This window comes from Gymnodraco acuticeps, unplaced genomic scaffold, assembly GCF_902827175.1.
Source record: "Gymnodraco acuticeps unplaced genomic scaffold, fGymAcu1.1, whole genome shotgun sequence".
Taxonomy (NCBI): domain Eukaryota; kingdom Metazoa; phylum Chordata; class Actinopteri; order Perciformes; family Bathydraconidae; genus Gymnodraco; species Gymnodraco acuticeps.
In genome coordinates, this window is record NW_022989810.1 from 805,992 (window position 1) to 825,159 (window position 19,168).

Here is a 19,168-nt window from a genome sequence, read left to right on the forward strand (position 1 = left end):
TTGTTTGTATAATTGTTTCGTGTTTGTTTGTCTACCCGCCGTCTTGTGCATGCTTTGTAAACTAATAATGAATCAGTCCACAGCCAAGGTAAAATGAACTAAACTATAGTTATCTCACCAAAAAGTAAATTACTTGAAAGAAAAATAAAATGCATGATGTAGAGCAAAATTATACATTGTAATCTACATTTCCGCAAAAGGAAAATAAATAGCAAAAAGCCTCTGTTTTACACCCGGGAACCTCAGAGGCATCACTGCGGGTCATCTGTCTGCTCAAATAGATCAATGTTGTATTATTTGTTTCATTTATTCTTAATCTATGTATTGTGTGGTAATAATGAAAATAAAAAAACCTAATGTATTGAACACATTCCGAAACAAAGCAGATAAGACAAGACTTAGACACAATGGTGATTAAACCTTTTTGCACGATTGATGCAAAATGAAAACTTTGTCATTATCTGTTTCCAACTGGCCACTGGAATCAGATAATGGATATAAGTTGAAGTTCAATTACAGTTTTAAATATAGTTCAACATTCTTTATTAAACTGTTTCAAATTATTTCTAGTCAAAATCCCCTCATTTTCTCTACTCTGCTTGGTGCTGCAGAAGAAGAAAATAAAATAAAACGCAAGACACGGGGTCAGAGACAGGCGTGACCTCTGGAAGGAGAAGATAATTTGAAGCAGACCACAGCGCTGTGCGTTGGGGTTTTTTATGAGCTTGAGCACAAAGGAACATCTCATTTCAGCAGTCAGTTTTTTTATTGGCAGAACTTTTGAGCATTTTGAAAATGTATTTTCATGCCTCTGTGCAAGGCTTAGTCTTTCTATCTGTATAGCCACTGGTGTAAAGTAACTAAGTTCATAAACTCAACAAGTACTATACTTGGGCACAATTTTGAGATACTGGTACTTTATTTGAGTATCTAAAATGTTTTACTGCTTTATTTTTCTACTCCACTACAGTTCAGTGGTACATGGTGTACTTTTACTCCACTACATGTATTTAATACCTTTAGTTACTTCACAGATGTGGATGAATGATGTGAAATCTAATCAAGTGTTGAATCAGACTTTAGTTCCACCTGGAGTAAATCCACCAGCTACCCTGCAGTATACAAAGTCATTCAAACTAGCTGCACCTTTACCAGCTTTGAGAACACTTTCATGATCAATCATTATAAAACATATCATATATATTATTCTGAAATAAACCAATCTGCACAGTGACTACTTTTACTGTCGCTATTTTCACTATATTTTGATGACAATACTTTTATACTTTTACTTGAGTAACATTTTGAATGCAGTACTTTTACTGTAACTTAGTATTCCTACACTCTGGTATTTCTACTTGTACTCAAGAACAAGATCTGAGTACCTAAGCTAACGTTAGCCAGAAACCTTCCATTTTGACACAAAGAACAATGGGGTAATGTAAAGTAATTCACACAGCCTCTTCCTGACGAGCAGCAGGTTCAGCTTCATTTAAATATGTCGCGTAGTAATAGATGGATTTATTTTTTCCTCTAAAAGAGAGAATGTGTATTTTATGTTAGTATTTAAAAAAAATCTCCTGGGGGAGAATCCCCCCAGACCCCAAGCAGGGGTCAACTCTTTCACTTGTGAGGAAATGGCAGGAGTGCCTCCAGGTCGCTTTTTTAATTTTTTTAATTTACTACAACACAAATGTGCCTTTTATTTCATATAGTTCAATTTGGATTGAGACAGGGAAATAATCTAAACCTCACGTGTGGCGTTTCACTGACAAGGGGGCGATATAGCGTGTATGTAATTACATTTCAAATACTGATTTGAGCCCCACCACTGTATGGGTTAGCCCTACCATAGAGTACCCAACGCAAATATCGCAAATACTCGGGAGCCGATAAGTCAATAAGTTGCTTATCGCGACAGGCACACAATAAAACAGTGGAAACAAACATGTGTTTGACTTTCATTATTTAATGAAACTGTGTGCCCTTTATAGTCTGTGTCCAATATTGTGTATTTGTATATATATATTATATATATATATATCCTAAATATATGCTAAGGTCCCGCTACGGACACGATAGCAGTCACTTCGTGCGCATGTGTGTAATTAAACCCATGATATCAAAATCTCACTCCAGCCAGGTACCCAAAATTAGCAACCCTGTCCATACCCCAATAATATTTTATTGCAGATCAACATGAATCACACAAACGACCTATTTTGGATTCAAAACGGCAAATTTCCCCAAAAGATGACAAGTTTGCATCCCTGCTTGTTATCGTTTTCATCACGGAGCTGGAAAAATGGTGTATTGATTACTGATCTGTGCAAGTCAAATTTGTTAACTGACTTTGGTTCTAATGTTAATGTTAATTTGATTTCAACCCATAAGTAATTATTTAAATTAACTCAACATTCCACATGATGGATTAGTGTTCCACATTTTTCCCACTAATTTGTTTATGATCAGGCCAATGGTAAAGAGAGACATTGATGACCCTGTGTCCTTTTTGTTAGCACGTGGTTCCATTTTGTCTAATGGCGTTGGACAGCTTCACTAAGAGTCATCCAGTTCTACCCTGCTACAGTCCGGCTGAGTGCAGTCACAGAGATGCTATGGCTGCTCTACATGACATTAATGGTTTGGTCCGAGAATGGGCACCATTTCCTGCTCCCAGAGAGAATGACGTTCCTCACACTGAACATTACAGCCTTGATACTGTCTCACGTGGGTCTGCTCCCCCCCCACCGAGCCATGAACTGGAAGCTTGATGTCTGCTCTGAACACTTGGAACTGTCACACCAGCACCAACCCTTGGGTCAGTTAGATGAGACTAACGGCTTCACTTAGGGCATATGGGTCAGAAATATGACTCTCGTTACCATGGAGTGGGTTGTTTGTTTTTTAAGGCTATTCATACTGCTATGCAGAGTGAAGAGCCCCTGCTATTTTAACAAATAGGCCTGATGTCAGGGGCCTCTTACTGTCTACTTCTGCATGTATTCACATTATATGGACCATGTTTACACCTGTTGAAACTAGGGCTGCACGGAACTCAGGCTACAATACAACCATTTTGTTCTGCTCTAACGATTCAATTTATAGATTCTACATCAAAATAGTTCGTTTTTATTGTTTCCAATGATAACGTCACCTTAAGTGGAGGAATGCAAACCTGTTTTAAAATGTAAGGTTTTGAATTTCTTTGACATTTCTCAGTAATGACACCCTCAGACGCCCACTATCATTTATGCCAGTGGTTCCCAAACTTTGTTGTGCCCAAGGCACACCAAAGGACAAGTAAAAAAAAATCTCAAGGCACACCTATTGTGAAAAGATAGCCCTTATAACACGTGTTATCACTCATATTATGTAAAGTATCTGTAAATGTGCATAATTATTTACTAATGCCAAATAAAATGTGACAAAGACAACTATATTACGAAATATTTTCGAAATTAATTTGAAACTTTATCAAATTAGGCTTCATCAAACCAGCAACACACTCATTTACACCAGACAGGTCACAAAATAGAAAATGAGGCAAAGGAAACTCAGCAGAAATTCAGCACAGACAACTGTCAATGCAAGGAAGCTGCATTGTCCATGGTCCTGAACTACAAATTATAAATTATAAATGTATTACTTTAAAAAATGTAATATATTACACTACTTCGTTACTATCTACATAAAGTAACTCGTTGCTTTACTCGTTACTTTCCTCGCCGAGCACGTACAAACTGCGCATGCGTGAGTGGCAATAACTTTCCTTACCAGCAGGCGGCGGTAGTCAAACCCCCAGGTAGTGCGCCGGACTCAGATGAAAATATTCGTGCTGGCCAAACGGCGGTACTACACTTCCGGTTTGGTTGCCAGGCCCGGAAACACTTTTCCCATTGACTTACATGGGGAAAGAGTGGTCTGTAACTCGTTGGATAATTTTTTTAACTAAATAAACTACTCAGTGAACACTTGTATAGCCCTTATTAAAAACATTCGTTCATCAAGTTGTAAAACATTTGCTAATAACGTTATTCTGAGAGTTATTTCCCTCTGCATTAAGAACGCGCATCTAATCCACGGGACCGCGCAGCCCGGCACGTTCATGTTACGTGTCCCGACCAATCAGAGCACACTGTGCTCACAGGGAGGGTGGGGCTGGAGCTTTTGGAGCTACAACGAGCGTTAAAGGCAGAGAGTGAAATTCAGTGAATACACGTAGTTTACAGAGATGCTGTATGAGGAACCAATGTGAGTTGCGTTTATCTTTACCCATGGATGCACAATGGGAACGGATCCATATCGTCTTACTGCCATCCCACGGAGCTGTAATAATGGATATATTGCACATGTTTGCTGTAATTCATTGTCATACTACATGGGCTGTATGATTTAATCTTGTACCGTAAATGTTGTATTAAATGGAGTTAATATTACCGATATCACTAGATCATTACTAGCTAGCTGCTAACTGCTAACTGCCGCCTCGTTCATATCAAATCCATGGCGGTAGTGTGTATTTGTCATTTAATACAGGCAACAACCGGAAGACAGAGAAGAAGAATAGACTGCGTGATATAAAAATAATGGGCATACCTCCACCCCTCGATAGTTATCGCTGACTCAGCCATGTTTATGCAGCACTGCACGTGGAGATGTGGACGCGCAAATCGCGCAGATTACGTACATATAAACCTACAAAGTACTGATATAGTAAATTAAAAAATAAATGATTATTTTTGTGTAGTTGTATATTGAAAAAATAATGTATGGTTGTCACAAAATCCCACGGCACACCCGGACTTGCCTCACGGCACACCAGTGTGCCGCGGCACACCGTTTGGTAACGGTGGTAACTCAGATGCTTACATGGACTTGTATGTTTTTTTCCTTCATATCTAACAGAAATAAGAGAGAAAGAGATGGGAAAGTGAGTAAAGAGGGATAGGAAGAAGAGAGAGGGATGAGAAAGAGACAATAGAAAGTGATGGGGAAGTGCGTAAAGAGGGATAGGAAGGAGGAGAGATATTTGCGAGTTGCATACTCACTCTGAGTTTTCTCGATTAATAGCTTATATAGACAATACCATGCTTAGATAGACTCCTAAGTTATTATTTCATATGTGACAATATGTAAGAAAAGAGGGGAAGAGTCAAATTATATTGAGAAATTGAGCAATTGATTTCATATTGGAACATTCATTTCTCAAACCTATGTTTTATGGAAGAGGAAATGTACTTCTGATAAACTAATCCTTGATCAAACGGTAAATGGTGAATTAATATAACATTTATAATCATTAAGAAAGGGTTATTCCACAGGGACTAGCTCACATTTAACTTAAAATAACATGTATCTGCTTTGGACTGATGAGTATATGATTCTTGCATGTTAAATGACTAACACAAACCTTACATTTATAATGTGTCAGGAAGGCTCCCAAATCATTCTGAGGGGGCCTATCCTATTTTTGTAATTGAATGATAATGTGCTAATCCATTACCTTGAGTTGTCTGCACTCAGGAAAACATCCCTATCAAGTGTTAACCCAATAACTAGGACAGCTCTGAAGGCCAAGGGTCAGAGAGAGAGGATCACACTCTGCGGCTGCAGAGAGCAACTTATCCACGGGCAAGGAGGTCGTTCGAGATGAGAGGATTCTAATCTTCAACTTTCTGATGAGATGGGATGCTTCTTCATCTTTCTGCTCAGTGAGCTCAGGCAGACAACTCTGCAGGACGAGCGATGGTTTCAGAGGCGTCATACAAGGTTGCATGTTTCTTGGAGGAGCAGATGTTTTCATAACCTCTCCCATCACGGGGGGGGGGCATCTGGATGTGCCACTTGGAATAGGCACTGCTCTCAAGCAGATAGCAGAAGGAATGCAGGCAGATGAGCCTCTGTTTCACTGGGAGATCATAAAGTGCTCACTGAATTTAGCCACAAAAGCAGAGCAATTGGGGGGGATTGAGATATGGCGCTCTGATGAAGAAGAGTTTTGAGCCAATCAGCACCTCAGTGCTAATCTACAGATAATTGAGTTATGGCGCTCTGATGAAGACGAGTTTTGAGCCAATCAGCACCTCAGTGCTAATCTACAGTATCAGGATGCCTTTACACACCAGACATTCTGTGTCATAAAGAGAGGAGGAAAACATGTTCTTCTAGCTCTCGTACAAAGATAACATTTGAATTGAATGACCAGATGATTAGATTATTAATTAATTGATATTATCAGATTTATAAGGTATTGAACAATAAGATATTTCTAATATTATAACAGACAATGTTACTATCCTTAATCATTACCAGGTAAAACAGATGTTTTGATATTGATTACAGTTGATGCTCTGAATAAAGAACAGATGTTTTGATATTGATTACAGTTGATGCTCTGAATAAAGAACAGATGTTTTGATTTTTTCCTTTTCAGGTCGTTTATACAATAAAATGTTTGATTCTTCAGATTGTTAAACATTTTGAGAATTGTTTAGTTTTCCCTTCAGATTTTGAGATGACATAATGATTGATAGTTGAAGTCTGATTTATACCTCAATTGGATTTATTATAAATCCTAAATTCTAATTGTGTTTTAATAAGTAATTGCCTTGAAGTAAATCTTTGTAAGCTGATTTAGAATTTGTGTTTGATGAATGAGATTAACTGAGTGATAAATGATAAAATATCTTATTTTTGAAACATATATTTTGCTATAATATTGTTGTATTTCACGTGTTTATTATTGTGCCTTTTGACAAAAGATGCCAAGCACTGAAGAGAGATGATTTTTATTATGATTGACTGTGTTCAATCAGGGTGATTGAAATGTTTTCAATCTTGTTCTATTTTTAATGTAATGAATGTATCTGGGCCCACCCAACTCTGAGGACGCCTATTGATTTTAAGTATTGACTGAAATATTCTTAGACTAATGTTAATTGGTTATCAATAGATTGATAAAAAGAGTGAATCTGTAAGAGAATATTTTCATCTGATCTGTTTATAGAGTCTCTTATGGTTTTATAGAATCTGTGATACTGCAAACATCTGCTTGTAGTCAGTCAAAGACTCCTGTGTAGGTTGAGGCTTGTCTGGATCTCTTTGAGACAAGTAGACTATTGTCTCACATCTGCTACTAATTAGGTATACGCAGGCTTTCTGGGAGCCCGCCTCTCCTCGTGTTGGTTAGAGGTTTTGTGTCTTTTGGTTCAGAGATTACCTTGGTGGAGCACAAGGACAGTGTGAAACTAGGATGATCTCCCGGCCGTATGTAATTGTCTGTCTCTCAATAAATATCAGTGTATTGACAGGTGAATCCAGTTTCCCTCATTTGATGATTGGCTCAACATTGCTGCAAAGAAGTTTTAACTTCACACATATGTTAACTATAAAACAGTTATTGGACCTAGTGCAGCCGGGCGATTGGTTCACAACCATCGACCTGAAGGACGCTTACTTTCATGTCGAAATTGCTCCAGAGCACAGAAAGTATTTGCGTTTTGCCTTCCAAGGGATAGCCTACGAGTACAACAGACTACCGTTCGGCTACTCCCTATCCCCACAAACGTTCAGCAAATGTGTGGCCACAGCGCTTCAGCCGCTTCGCGACCATGGCATGAGGGTTTTATTGTATCTGAACGACCTCATAGTCATGGCCAGGTCCAGGGAATGGGCAATGTTTCAAACAGCCCAATTGATCCTAACCAAGTTGGGTTTTGCGGTCAATTGGAAGAAGAGCAAAACGTGATCCATCTCTTTAGTTTGTGTCAACCACAGACTTTTTTTCCAGCTATTTTCCAAAATCCTTTGGAGAAATCCCATTGACTCTGAGACGAGGGAACCGGTAATGGTAAAATGCTAACTCACTTCCGGCTTTTAGGACTCGTCACTGCACCACCAGTGGGCAGGGTTGGTATGGTTACTTTAAAATGGTATTCTGTTGCAATTACTAATTACCTGTTAAAAAAATTATCAAGGTATATCAGATTATAAAAGTATTGTAATTTAATTACTGTCCTTTAAAGGTCCCATGTCATGCTTTTCCGGTTATTACCCGTCCCCTTGTGTGTTATGTAGCTTTTTATGCATGTGAACGGTCTGCAGAGTCAAAACCCCTCAAAGTACACCCTGTAGCGACCTGTCTATGCTGACCCAGAATGCCTCGTTGGAGATTTTTCTTTTTCCATTTTTCTCTTCCTGGTCTAAGTGATGTAACGACGACCAAATGGACCAATCCGTGGAGCTCCTCACACACACACGCTCACTCAGCCTTATATTTTCTCAGCCGCGCTACTCTGCGGAGTTTCGCCGGCACACACACTCACTCAGCCTTATCTTTTCTCAGGCTGTGAGTGGGTGGCGAACTGTGTGGCGAACAGCCTGGCTGTGAGTGTGTGCTCAGGCTGAGTTCCGCGATGTCTCGCTGTCTCGCAGATCCCACGCAGCAACCAGTAAACGACACCAGTAATACAGCTCACACTGTCCGCTCCTCGATCGCCAAAGGGCGGAGCAGCGAGCCCCGCAACGTCCCGCCAACACGGCACCCAGGGTGTTTCTCAATGTCGAGGAAGGCTCCTCCAGAGCCACTATTTCAAGGATGCTACTGTACGTCATCGAGTCCCGCCGAAGGACTGTTCCAATGTCCAGGCTCCTTGGAATTCTACCGAGGCTGGCGTCCTTCGTTGCAGGAAATTTCGAGGGTGCACATGTGTATCCTCTGCGGTCTTAAAATCCCCACAATGCTTTGCGCACAGACCAATTTCCAAAATCTTTGGCGGAAAATGTAAGGCGGGGCCTCTCATATGACGCACACCTGCACACCTGTTCCGACCATTCTTCGATTTCCAAGGCTAGGAAGGATTCTTGCCTCGCTTCTGAAGGACCTGACTCGGAAGACATGTCCTACCAAGGAAGCATCCTCGACATTGAGAAACACCCCCAGACCCCACGCAGCATTCTCATCTGTTTGTCATTACTGGTGTCATTTCCTGGTTGCTAACAAACGCCATTGTAACACATAATCACTGATGTTCCGCTGTAACGGTGGTGGATTAATCAGAACAGAGTGGGCGAGCTGACCAATCAGAGCACAGTGGGCTCATAGGGAGGGGGGGGGGGCAGGAGCTCCAACAAGCCGTTTAGGACAGAGAGTGAATACACATACTATACAGAGTATACATTTTTGTTTAACAAATCAGGAATTTGATTTATGGGATTGCAAAAACAGTGAGCAGTGAGCTCTGTGAAGAGGAGACTGTCTACCAGAAGAAACCCAGCTAAACGCTGCCTTGATTAAACACCATATTATGTTCCAAACCACATCAAGCATTATTTCTGAAACAGTATGGAGCTCAAACGCTTTCTCTCCTAGCGCAGAATACACCCTTCCTGATCCAACTCAACACATTTGACACTTGAGTTAAAAAACATTGACGATGCATGATCTGAGAACACAGGGTTATTCGGCTGTTATCAGTTTAATTAAGGACCGTCAATATATCTGGTTTCATCCACTGCAGGTAATCGTGATTGGAGCAGGGCAGAACAGCTTGCCAAAGGGCTACCAGGAGAAGCTGAGAGCCATCAAGACCAACATGTATGAAGGTCCTCTACCCATGATGGCTAAACTGGAGCAAGTCAGAAGAAGAGCCAAAGAGAGGGCCAACCAACGCTCTGATGCTTGATAATCTATCCAAATCCAGATCCACTGTAAACTATGGGAACGTCTGTGTAAACACTGTAGCTAACATAATACTGTAGTGTAGTAGAACAAGTTCATATTGAATAGTTGCACCTACTTGGCCAGCCTGGTCTCTGGTCATAAGTCAACCACCTACAGCATGTAGCATTCATGCACAGATGACAATAACATTTGCATTTTGACAGCGTAAAGGTGCGATTTACACCTACATGGAACCATAACAAACATAATACATTTTCTTTTAATATTTGTTCAATATATTTCAAGGCTAATTTCACTTTGAGTCATGGACAACAAAAATATTCCCTACATTTCCAGACCATTGTGGCATGGCACTGCAGTTAAAGAGTCATTCTTAATAATGTGTCACTTCTTCTCCACAGTACCAATCTATGATATTTTGAAATTCAAAAACAGTGGCTATAATTCATGTTAAAGGAAAGTATGCATTGTACAGTAATATGTGTGGTGCCACCTGTCATATCACCAACTGTAACATTATTGGAAACATTATAAAAAAAGGTTTTGTCAACAGAGACTCAACTTCTTTATTTTCTTTCACTTAAATAACAAAATGATGAAAACAAAACCCTGCTTGTAAGGGAATACAGGTTTTTCATATCCTGATTACGTAATTCATGTGTTTCACGCTGGCTCCTGTGGCTCTGACTGCTGAATGTCCCTTGTTTCCGGATGGAAGGTTTGCTGGAGGTCTCTCCAACCTCTTGCAGCTGAAGAAATGCACTCTGTTGGTGCATGTAGAGGAAGAGAGGGGCTACAGCCTCTGGTTCAGTGTAGATAAGACAAATAAGATTGAGAACATATTTCACCTGAATCTGCACTGATGTTTTTTTACAGTTTGCTGCAAAATGTCTGAGCCTGTTTCCATATGGTGCTTATTAACTGGAAATGTGCAGGTGATATTTTGGTGTTTGACCGGCCCCAGCTCCCTCCTCGAGAGCTGGGCCTTGTAAAATTGACGGTGGAAATCATGTCCTCCTCATCCCCCTCTGCCAGGCAGGCTGCTCTGAAGCATTCCCCCTGCAGAAACGCTCCATTCACTTCTCACAGTTTGTTTTCCGAATCTCTTAACCACCCAAGCAGATGTGTGACCGAATCCCAAATAAACATAGCATCTGCAACAGAGGGACGTATCTAGGACACAACGTTGTTCTGTCTGTGGGGAACAAGGCAAAACAGATTCTTCTGTGCAGCTGCAGCTGGCGGTCACATGGCCTCCAACGGTGCAGAGCAGGAGCCTCCACACCGGCCTACAGGTTATTAAATGCCGATTTACTGTAATAAATGCACTATTTGCCATTTGATTTGAACTGTTTAACAAATAAGCCAAGAGGCAGCAATATAACATTTGTGTTTGTATAATAGCTACTCAATGTATCCTGGATTCCTTTGGAGCTAAGACATAAGCGCTATACTGTGTGTCAAGATTCATTTAACTACATGAACAGAGGGGGACGTTTGTCAGGAAGTTCAGCATCAGATGTGGACGAAGGTTATGAAGACACAGTAATAAAGCTTGTCCCCACTGCCGCCTTTTCTGATGTAATCTTAACAACCAAACTATAGTAACCCCCTTTGAGTGTTGCCATGAGTTGTCATGTTTACTGTTAGCCCTGATCTGCCACCATTAAATGTACTTTCTAATTCTCAAAGTACACACAAAGCACACAGGCTGCTGTGTATACCATGCATGTATGATTTTCAAAAGGTATAGCAAACATTATGGTTTGAGTTTAAAAAAACGTTGCTAAGGTAAGGTTACCTTTGAAGTCATCTGGATGTATAGTTAGTTATGACTGTGACAATCATGATCCTGTTAAAAAATGACTCTTGGTTGGTGAACAAACTGCAACCCGTTCTACAGTATACAGAACATTTAAAGGTCACCTATTATGCTATATTTGAACAACAATATATTATAGGGCCATATCTATAAAAAACATGTCTCTGAAGTGTTTTGCTCAAAATACCAGAAACATCAGCCATTCTAGCCATGCCTCATACCGCTCTATTTCAGCCCTGTTACAAAAGTGCTGATTCTGGGTCTGGCCCTTTAAGAGGGAATTTCTCTCCAACACACTAGTTACTCTCGGAACACAGTGACATCACTATGTTACACTCACGCTTCTATTGGGTAGCGCTCCAACACATTATAGGTGACATACTACGGGGCATTACGTTTCCGACACATCTCTAAGTGGTTGACTAATCACAACAGAGCCGGCCAGCTAACCAATCAGAGCAGACTGGGCTCTGGTTTCAGACAGAGGGGGAAAAGAGGTGCTGCAGCACAGGCAGTATGAGAAAAATAAAGAGCTTTTTGAACATTAAAGCATGGAGCAAAAATAAACATGAAGCACACTATATCCTCTTTTAAAGTTATTGTAACATTGTTATCCTGCTGAAAATCCCTATTTGAAAAAAAATGGTACCAGTGATAGGATGACTTATTTTTCTGTATCCTTATTACGCAATTCCATTGTACATATTTGTTACTCCTAAGGCCTGATAATAATGTAGTTTGGCCCCTTGCCCTTCTTTACTGTAAGCAACCATGTTAAGATGTTAGTATTTAATCTCTGCCTAGGGTTCTGGGAACCTGCTCCACCCAGTAATTATCTGACAGTGTCAAGACATTTTGTTCAAACTCGAATCAAACAGCAGGAGCCGACTGTTGCATGAAGAGTCTGTCAGGAGAGATTTCTGGAACCCAGACTAATGGAATTCTATTAGAGCTTGTTCCTTTTGTGCTTATTCAATGGATGAGAGACGGGGCTTGAACTATAAAGTTGAGTTGAAGTATGAAAAGTGTTAAAGCAATTACACATAGAAGTTTTTCTCATCATTTCATGAAACAAACAAACCAGGGATCCTGTCATGTCACACAGCCTATACAGTCCTCAATGTTAAGCCTTTTAGACCCCGACATGCACTGAAAACATTGTGTCTGCTGTGGGCTGGACTCAACAACAGTTAAGTGGGACACAGCAGGAAACCACACATGGACCATTACACAAGTGACCAGCATGCAAGTGATTTACAGTTTGCTTTGTGGGAGTCTCTTTATTAGAGAGACTATTCAATGAAAACAGTTCAGAGTGGGGTGTGTGGATTATCCACAGCAACATGGACATTGTGATCTTTTCCAGTTGCTTTCGGCACTATTTACATCAATTTCTTGGCGATGGAGGCAGATAAAAATGCACAGCAATAGATAGATGGAAATGAAGAGAAAGTGAGAAAATGTGTATTTTTCAAATTAAAACCTTTACTATTTAATTTCATCAAAATCACAAACAAATCTCATGATAACTAACCATACAAACGGGTTGCTACCAATACCGTTATTCGAGTTTTTCTCCAGTTACACTCCAGCATAACATTAACATGGCTAACTGATATCTGATCTATTGTAATTGGCTCTATCGGTTCATGTCCTGCTCTCTTTAATCAATAATACCCTGATATTGGGTTATTCATCAGCTTATTTTAAACAACAAACACTAAAATTATCAAATCTTGACTTTTTTATATATATGTCCATGGTTTGAAGAGGTGAAGGCAATTCTGAACTTCAACCCACTTGGATATATCTTTGGACGTATCAGACAGTGACCCAGTAATTCCCAATCGTTGTAGCTGACCCCCTGGGCAAGCTAGAAAAAATGACCTTCCATCACTTCAAACATGACAAAAATGGAGAGGGGAGAACCCACATTTAAACGCATTTAAATAATCACTTTAGTAGTTTATACTTGTTAGCTGTACTGTTCTTTTTACATTAGTGCTGAAGTTATTTGTTCATTCTCATGCTCAAAGTAGTTGTGTTTGAAGATAAGTATATATAAATAAACATTGATTGATAAGTGCATTTACTTGAATATAATTATTGTGATAAGAACTATGATGTCATGACTTGTTGAGGTTTGTTAAATAAAATATTAAAGGTAGGGTAGGTAATTCACTTCAGAAACACTTTTTGTTATATTTCATGGAATGCTCTTAGCATCCCGATAGCAATGAATATATGAAATGCTTTGACAATAAATATATACAAATATTTCATCTGTGGAAGCCGTAGCACTGTAAAAAGCACGACCAATCATGTGCCTCGGCCCGCAGCAGATAATTGGATGGCCTACCTGCCTGTCAGCCTTCCATCTTGTGCACAAACTTATCTCGTGCCCTCATTGGTCATGTGTGCGTTCGTGTGTGTTGGAGGAGGGGCTCTGTAAGGAAGTCTGAAGGAAGGGGCAGATTTTTTCAGTTGTGTACTTTCAGATTCTAGCGCACTCGAGCTGGTTTCTCCATTCTTACCTACCCTACCTTTAGTTTAAAGGATGTAAATGTAAATTCAATATTTGAAGCCAAATAATTTGCAAAATATTAAGATTTGTGTGGAAACATTTTCATTATTAAGATTCTTTTTTATTTTAACCTATTTTCCTTTCTCTTTCTTGATCCTCCTAAGCAACGGTCATTACAGTCCTTGACAGCGGTCTGTTCTACTGGATTTACAACGTGTCACATATTCTGAATTGACCAATCAGAATGATAGTTACAGCTGTAACTACAGTTCTATGAGTCCCGGATGACCGCCAGAGGCGGTGCTTTAGCACTGGATATATCCATCGCACGCATGCGCAGTTCGAGTACTAAAGCAAACAGATATTGTTCTAAACTGTATTAAAGTAAACAGGTATTATCTTGAACTGTATTGAAGTGAACATGTATTATTTGGGACTGTTTAAAGTAATCCTATATATATATAAACCTTCTTACCTACACTCCATGACCCAGAGACCCTGACACACACACATACACCTCCTCCTGTCTTCATGCAGCACACACACATAAACTCCTCAACCCAGATGTCAGCAACACACACACATATGCCTCTGCTTATCAGCATGCACACACACACACACACACATACACTTTCCCTCACTAACACACACACACATGTTCTTTTTCAAGGTTCCTTGCTGGGAATAATCCGAAGCACCAATATTTCTGTGTACAATGTTTGATTGTTATAAAAGAATAGTTGGTGTGAAATCTTCCCTGGGAAATTAAAGGAGTTAACCCAGGTATAAGATACAAAGTGATTCTGACCTTGTATAGTTCCGATGCTGTCACGCTCTGTTCAGAAGAAAGATACTTTTTCCCAGAACTCTAATTCGCTTAGGAGTAAAATGACGGAAGAGCCGACACACATCTCCGCCCCAAATATGTCCATATATACTGTTGTTTCTTCATGCAAAAGACCCCCTGTTTCTGACTGGCTGGTCCCGATATCTGTATCGCACGGCAGTGGAGCGGGGAGCCCGGAGTGCTCTGTTTCAGGGCACTCTGTATTTCGTATTGTGTTTTTTACTGTATTAAAATCAGATTATTGTTATAACTTTTATGCCGGTGTGTTGAACTCCCACTTTTATCAATCTGACCAGGCTCATCTAACGGACGGCGCGGAGCACAGGTGGGCTTTGAGCCACCACTATTGTGTCTGCTCCTACAGTACTAATAACAAATAATAACAAAGTCACCTGTGACCCATGTGACGACGGCTACATAGGCCAGCGTCATTAGCAGGTCGGTTTCCAGAATCTTCTCGCGAGTACACAAGAATTCTGAGTGACAGGAAACTCTGGCGGTCATCCGGGACTCATAGAACCGTAGTTGCAGCCGTAACTATCGTTCTATTTCGTCCCTACTGACCGCCAGAGGCGGTGCTTTAGCACTGGATGACTTATGCCAACCATGTCATGAAGAATCCAAACACTTGCTTACCTAGCGGAAGCAGCGGAGCTCGGCAACAGGACCACGCCCAAAGGATGGGGAGTGGCGACATTGACCCGGTAGAGCCTGGAGAATGTGCCAGACGATGCCGCAGCGCAGATGGTCTCCAGGGGCACCCCTCTCAGGGCAGCACAAGATGTTGAGATGCCCCTTGTAGAGTGGCATCTCACCCCTGAAGGCGGGGGCCGGCCACTGGCCCCATAGGCATGTGAGATGGTATCCACAACCCAGTGGGACAGCCGCTGCTTGGAGAGAGCACAACCCTTTCTCGTGCCGCCATGGCAAATGAAGAGCTGCTCTGACTGTCGTATACGGGCCGTAGCATCAATATACGCCTCTAGGGCACGCACAGGGCACAGCAACTCAGGTGTGCCGTTCTCCTGTGGGACGTTAAAGCGTGCCAGCTGGATAGGCCGATTGGAGTGGGCTAGTGGAAGCACCTTCGGCAGGAAGGCCACGTTCGGCCAGAGGGCAACACCCGAGCCATCGGAGTTCCACCTCAGGCATGTATCGCTCACGGAGAGGGCATGTAGCTCTCCAACTCCAGTTTCCCTGAGGTTATGGCAAGCAGAAATCCTGCCTTCAAGGACAGCCACTTAAGCCCCAGACTGTCTGGCCAGTCGTGCGCCAGAGCGTCCTGCCCCATCGGGCTGGGTCAGGGGCTCGAAGGGAGGAGATGACAGGTTATCCAGCACTAGGGGTAGGTACCAAACCGGAGCCCTCTGGGTGCTAGGGGGACGCTGCCGTAAAGACCCTCTCAGGAAGAGGGACACCAACCTGTGGCGCCCCACTGTGGCGCCGTCGACTCCCACATGTCGGGCAGATATAGCAGCCATATAGACCTTCAAAGTGGAGTGAGAACGACCACTATCCAGAAGGGACTGCAGAAACTCTAAAATGGTGGCCACAGAGCAATGCTCCGGATTCTCGGCCTTACCCGAACACCAGTGGGAGAAGAGCTTCCATTTGCACTCGTACTGTGATCGAGTGGATGGTGCTCTGGCATTCAGGATAGTTTCCCTGACGGATGCCGTGAAAACGCTAAACAGTGGGTTTGGCCCCTCAGAGGCCAGGCCCATAGCTGAAGGCGGTGAGGGTCGGGATGCCAGATCTGACCCCTGAGCTGTGACAGAAGGTCCTTCCTGTCAGGGAGACGCCATGGTGGGCTGCAGCAGAGACTGCGCAGCAGTGGGAACCAAACTCTCCCCGGCCAGTGGGGGGCGACCAGAAGGAGACTGTGCCCCTGAGTAAGAACCCTGTGAAACGTTTGCAATATCAGAGGCAGTGGTGGGAAGGCATACAGGAGACTGTCTGGCCAGTCGTGCGCCAGAGCGTCCTGCCTCATCGGGCTGGTCACCTCCGTGACCAGCCCGATGAATGAAGCCTCCACTCCCCCGGTGGAGGTTTGTGCCGAGAGAGGAAATCCGAAACCTGATTTCGGTCTCCTGGTAAAAAGGCTGCCCGCAGACTGGTCAGGCGGGGAGAAGCCCAAGACAGGGGTTCTGTGAAAGCCGGAGCAGCTGAACAGACCTGGTGCCCCCCTGGTGGTTGACATGGGCAACGGCGGACATGTTGTCCGAACGAACAAGCACATGCCTGCCCGCCAGCTGGGGTAAAAAGTGCTTGAGTGCAAGCAGCACAGCCCGAAGCTCTAGCACAGGGGTGCCCAACCAGTCGATCGCGATCGACCAGTCGATCGCGGGGAGATTCCCAGTCGATCGTGAGATGTGTCTACATTTTTTAAAATAGAACAACAATATTCTGTTTTATCGTTAATGTCCTGTAACATAATCTTCCTGTGCCAGAATAATGCACTTGAACGCATCAAAGCTTTGTGATTGGCCGGCGTGACCCCATGTGTCGGGGCGCGGCTGGTGGGCAGTGGGCAGTGCACTAGTTCGCTAACGTTGTCCGTGTCAACAGGAGTGACAGTCCGCACACACACAAGACCGCAATTATGGCAGAAGCAAAACATATATAATTTTCACTCCGAGTGGGAGGATGTTTTTGTTTGTATTTATTCCAATTCAAAGTCCATCTGTCTCATCTGCAATGCGAGCGTGGCTTTATCGAGGAAGGGTAATTTAGGAGCGGCATTTCAAAACAGTGCACAAACGCTACGAGACGCTACTAATTCTGCCCTACGCTCCAAAAGGGGAGGGACCTGAAAGGACAGCTAAATGCACAGCAGTCCATTTTCACCAGGCCCAACAACAAGAGCAAGGCTGCTACCAGAGCATCTTATCGTGTCAGTCACGTTCTTGCGAAACACATGAAGTCTTTCAAAGACGGCAAAGTTGTGAAAGAAGCATTCCTGGAGGCTGCCGATGCGTAATAAAAATAACAGTAGCATTTCAACAGGTTTTTGATATGATAAAAACTCAAGTTAGATACCGTTATTAATCAGTTGTAAGTTTGAGTTTGTTTGAACTTATTCATTATAATTATTGTACAAAATTGTATAAGAATGCAAACTTAAATTGATTATAGTCTATTATCAATTCAGGTTAAGAAACTAGTGTTGCTTGCATCCTATTTTAAAGGCATTTCTTTTTATAATCTACTAAAATGCAACAAAAAAAGAGTTTGATTCTATTAATTTTGTCTTTTTTATTGCACTGTTGCAGCAGATTCCTGTGTAGCTTCAGATCTGAGTTGTCTTATTAGTAAGACTAATTTATACTTTTGTAGCAACACTATTTTTAAATAATGGCAAAGAAAGGATTCAGAGTATTTTCCTTTTTTCCTGTGTCATATGTGGCAGCACTGTTCAATGTTTCTTAAACATTACCCACTGTAGTGACGTGTGAATAAACTCCAACTCTGTATCAACAACACTGTTGTGTAACTTCAGTTAAATACTTGTATGTGTGTAGATTAGAAAGAGGTAAGATAAAGGATCTGCAGTATTTTATGAAGTATTAATCGTACAAAGGTCAGTTTTATACAAGTAGAAGTGTGTATTTACCTGGTAGTAGGCTGTCAGTAATGGCTACGCCTCTCTATTTGGACTGGTAGATCTCGGCAGACTGGCAACTTTAAAGTAGCTCTCGGTTCAAAAAAGGTTGGGCACCCCTGCTCTAGCACATTGATATGGTGCGCATCCTCCTGGGCGGACCACTGACCCTGAGCAGTTCTGCCCAGCCACACTGCACCCCACCCTGAGAGACATGCATCCACGGTGACAGTCTCCCGGCGGGATGGGATGGCGCCCATGGGCGCACCCATCAGAAGATAGGCCCTGTCCACCCAGCGTGACAGAGAGTGGAGGCACCGCTGTGACACCCTGACTTCCCTGTGCCTGTGCCACATCTGCATGGGGTGCAAAGACAGCAGGCCTGAGGCAGCCGTCAGCGTGCCCAGGAGCCGGAGGAACTGGATGTAAGGCACCCTCTTGCCCAGCCTGAACATGGGAAGAAGGTGGGAAATGTCGTCCACACAATCTAGGACCATCCCAGGAAAAAGTGACCTGTTGGGCAGGGTCCAGACAACTCTTCTCGGTGTTCACTCTCAGGCCCAACCGGGCTATGTGAGACAATCAATCAATCGATCAATCAATGTTTATTTATATAGCCCAATATCACAAATGTTACATTTGTCTCAGTGGACTTCACAGTTTGTAAAAAATATCAGTATGACAATACG

The 19,168-nt window shown here is 42.2% G+C and overlaps 1 protein-coding gene across 1 annotated transcript in view; it reads left to right on the forward strand.

Moving 5' to 3' along the window:
- The window catches only part of ggctb (gamma-glutamylcyclotransferase b), a 28,202-nt gene extending 18,516 nt beyond the window's left edge, over positions 1-9,686 (forward strand). The window contains 1 exon segment of the mRNA XM_034230035.1: positions 9,522-9,686. Within this exon segment, the coding sequence (XP_034085926.1) occupies positions 9,522-9,686 (165 nt within the window).
- The last annotated feature ends 9,482 nt before the right edge of the window (positions 9,687-19,168 follow it).